The following is a 2576-nucleotide window of genomic DNA, read 5'->3' on the forward strand; positions in this document are numbered from 1 at the left end:
TGTACCATTGATTGGCCCCCCCACGCTCGCCTGACCTAAATCCAATAGAACACTTCTGGGACATTGTGTTTCCATCCATCCAACGCTGCCAGGTTGCACCTCAGACTGTCCAGGAGCCAGTGATGCCCTGGTCCAGGTCTGGGAGGAGATATCCAAGGACGCCATCCGATGTCTCTTTAGGAGCATGCCCCGACGTTGTCAGGCATGCATACACGCACGTGGGGGCCATACAAGTGACTGAATACCATTTTGAGTTGCTGCAATGAAATTTCAGCAGAATGGACTAGCCTGCTTCTTCATTTTTTCACTGTAATGTTTGGGATGTTTTTAATTCAGCCCTCTGTAGGTTGATCATTTCCATGAAATGATGTGGAATCCTTTTGTTCCTAACACATCACCCAGTCCATATCAGTAGAAATGAACAGCATGATTTTTTTTTCCCCCATTGAGATCTGATGTGTTTTCAAAGTGTTCCTTTAATTTTTTTAAACAGTGTAGTATGAACAGTTATAAAAGGGACAGTGCAGTAGACATGTTGTCTCTGCGTCCATTACCTAGATGTGGAGAAGTTCTCTTTCTCTCTTTTTCTTTCTATAGGTTGAATGCACATATATTTATGGTACCATGATTACAGGTGGCTTTACTCCATTTATTGCGTTTCGATAGCAGCTTGATGACTAACGAAAATATGCACAAAATAAGCTCAGATAAGGGGCAGGAGGCTCCTGTATTTGAGCAAAGATGATGCTTTACAAGACAGACCTTGATGTAAAATATACATTAGTATAAGAAATGTAATGGGTTTTTTTTTGCTGCAAAAAATATCCAAATTACAAATGAGAGAGCATGTCCTTGAGATCATAAATACTTAAAATAAATATATATCTCTTATTAGTTTGTGTTCTAAAACTGATTTCTTAATTTCTTTTCAGTGTGTGAAGACGGGGGTGGAACAGGGCCCAATTGCTGGATACTTGGCAGAGTCTCAGGTAAAGTTTATTTTCCTCGCTTCCTGGCACCTATAGCGCTTACATCTTTGTTTGCTGATCGTTAGATTTTTTTTTTTTATACAGAATTTCGGCCAGTTGGCGAAAACTTCAGAATCGGCCGCCCTAATTGGTCTGTATCACGGTCAAGTAGCATGCAAGAAGAATCGATTTGGAACCCCAGAGAGAGAAGTGAAGTAAGCGTTTTTTGTGCTTTGGTTTGATGCATTGTCTGCGACAGTTATCAGCTCACTTGTTTTCTGTTTGTTTGTTTTTCTTTTTCCCAGAACTCTTGCCATTTTGGGAGCAGGGCTAATGGGAGCGGGTGTCGCCCAGGTGACTGTGGACAAAGGCATCCATACCATCCTTAAGGACACCACTGTGGAAGGTTTGTCCAGAGGAGAGCAGCAGGTTTACAAAGGGTCTGTAACTTCATGTCAGATGACACATCTGGTTTATGCTGCAATGAAATGATCTTGAATGTTGTTGTTCTAAAGCCTTTATTCCTTTTCTTTTTAAATAGCCTTAATGACAAAACCAAAAAGAAGAGCATCACATCCTTCCAGAGGGACTCCATACTGTCCAACTTGACCGGCCAGCTAGATTACAAGGGTTTTGAAAAGGCTGACATGGTCATTGAAGCTGTGTTTGAAGATATCAAAATCAAGCATGCCGTCCTGAAAGAAGTCGAAGCTGTAAGTCTGTCACTAAGCTTTTACTCTTCATTTTATAAATTTAATCGAGCAACAAAACATTTGATCTCATCCACATTTGTCTACAGGTGGTCCCTCCTCACTGTATATTTGCAAGCAACACATCTGCTCTTCCCATCAAGGACATTGCTGCTGCTAGCAAGAGACCAGACAAGGTTTGACTTTGGGTTTGTTTTACATAAATAAGCAATTGTTTTATTCACAACATTGCAAGATGACTAGTTCTCTCCACCCTCAGGTTATTGGAATGCACTACTTTTCTCCAGTGGACAAGATGCAGCTCCTTGAGATCATAACCACTGATAAGACGTCGAAGGACACTACAGCCTCGGCTGTGGCGGTCGGCCTGAAGCAGGGCAAAGTCATCATAGTTGTTGGGGTGAGGTCCAGGGTTCTGCTAAAATATTACTTAAAAACAATGTGTCATTTGTGTTCACTAAAGTATCATTAAGCAGGATGAAAATTTGAAATAAGCAAGCTTTAAAAAATGAATCAGAAAGTATTTGTCCAAAATTTAAAGGCTGTATCCAGCTATATCCCTTTTTAATATTTTCTGTTTATCTATCTATGCTTCGATCACTTTACAACAGGGTTCCCGCAGGTCCTTAAAAAGTCTTAAAAGGCATTGAATTCTTCAAAATAAAACTAAGGCCTTAATTGGTATTAAAATGTCTTAAATCAGTCTTTCGTTGGCCTTATTTATAAAAAAAAAAATCATAAATAGGATTATTTTTATTACGATTTTTTTTTTTAATCTAAAAAAAACGTTAAAATTGATGTTTTTTTTTTTTTTATTTGAAAAAGAATAACAGCTCGCCATTATTGGTTCCGTCCCAATAGCGGAGCCAATAAAAGCGTTGTTGCGGCCGGGACATTT

At 39.4% G+C, this 2576-nt stretch overlaps 1 protein-coding gene across 1 annotated transcript in view; it reads left to right on the plus strand.

Moving 5' to 3' along the window:
* hadha (hydroxyacyl-CoA dehydrogenase/3-ketoacyl-CoA thiolase/enoyl-CoA hydratase (trifunctional protein), alpha subunit) overlaps positions 1-2576 on the plus strand; it is a 20293-nt gene that overhangs the window by 10784 nt on the left and 6933 nt on the right. The window contains exons 10-15 of the mRNA XM_015392160.1: positions 933-989; positions 1074-1183; positions 1274-1408; positions 1510-1681; positions 1768-1854; positions 1938-2090. Of these exons, the coding sequence (XP_015247646.1) occupies positions 933-989; positions 1074-1183; positions 1274-1408; positions 1510-1681; positions 1768-1854; positions 1938-2090 (714 nt within the window). The remainder of the gene's footprint in view (positions 1-932; positions 990-1073; positions 1184-1273; positions 1409-1509; positions 1682-1767; positions 1855-1937; positions 2091-2576) is intronic.

The sequence above is a fragment of the Cyprinodon variegatus genome, unplaced genomic scaffold (genome assembly GCF_000732505.1).
Source record: "Cyprinodon variegatus isolate N-32 unplaced genomic scaffold, C_variegatus-1.0 Scaffold576, whole genome shotgun sequence".
NCBI lineage: Eukaryota > Metazoa > Chordata > Actinopteri > Cyprinodontiformes > Cyprinodontidae > Cyprinodon > Cyprinodon variegatus.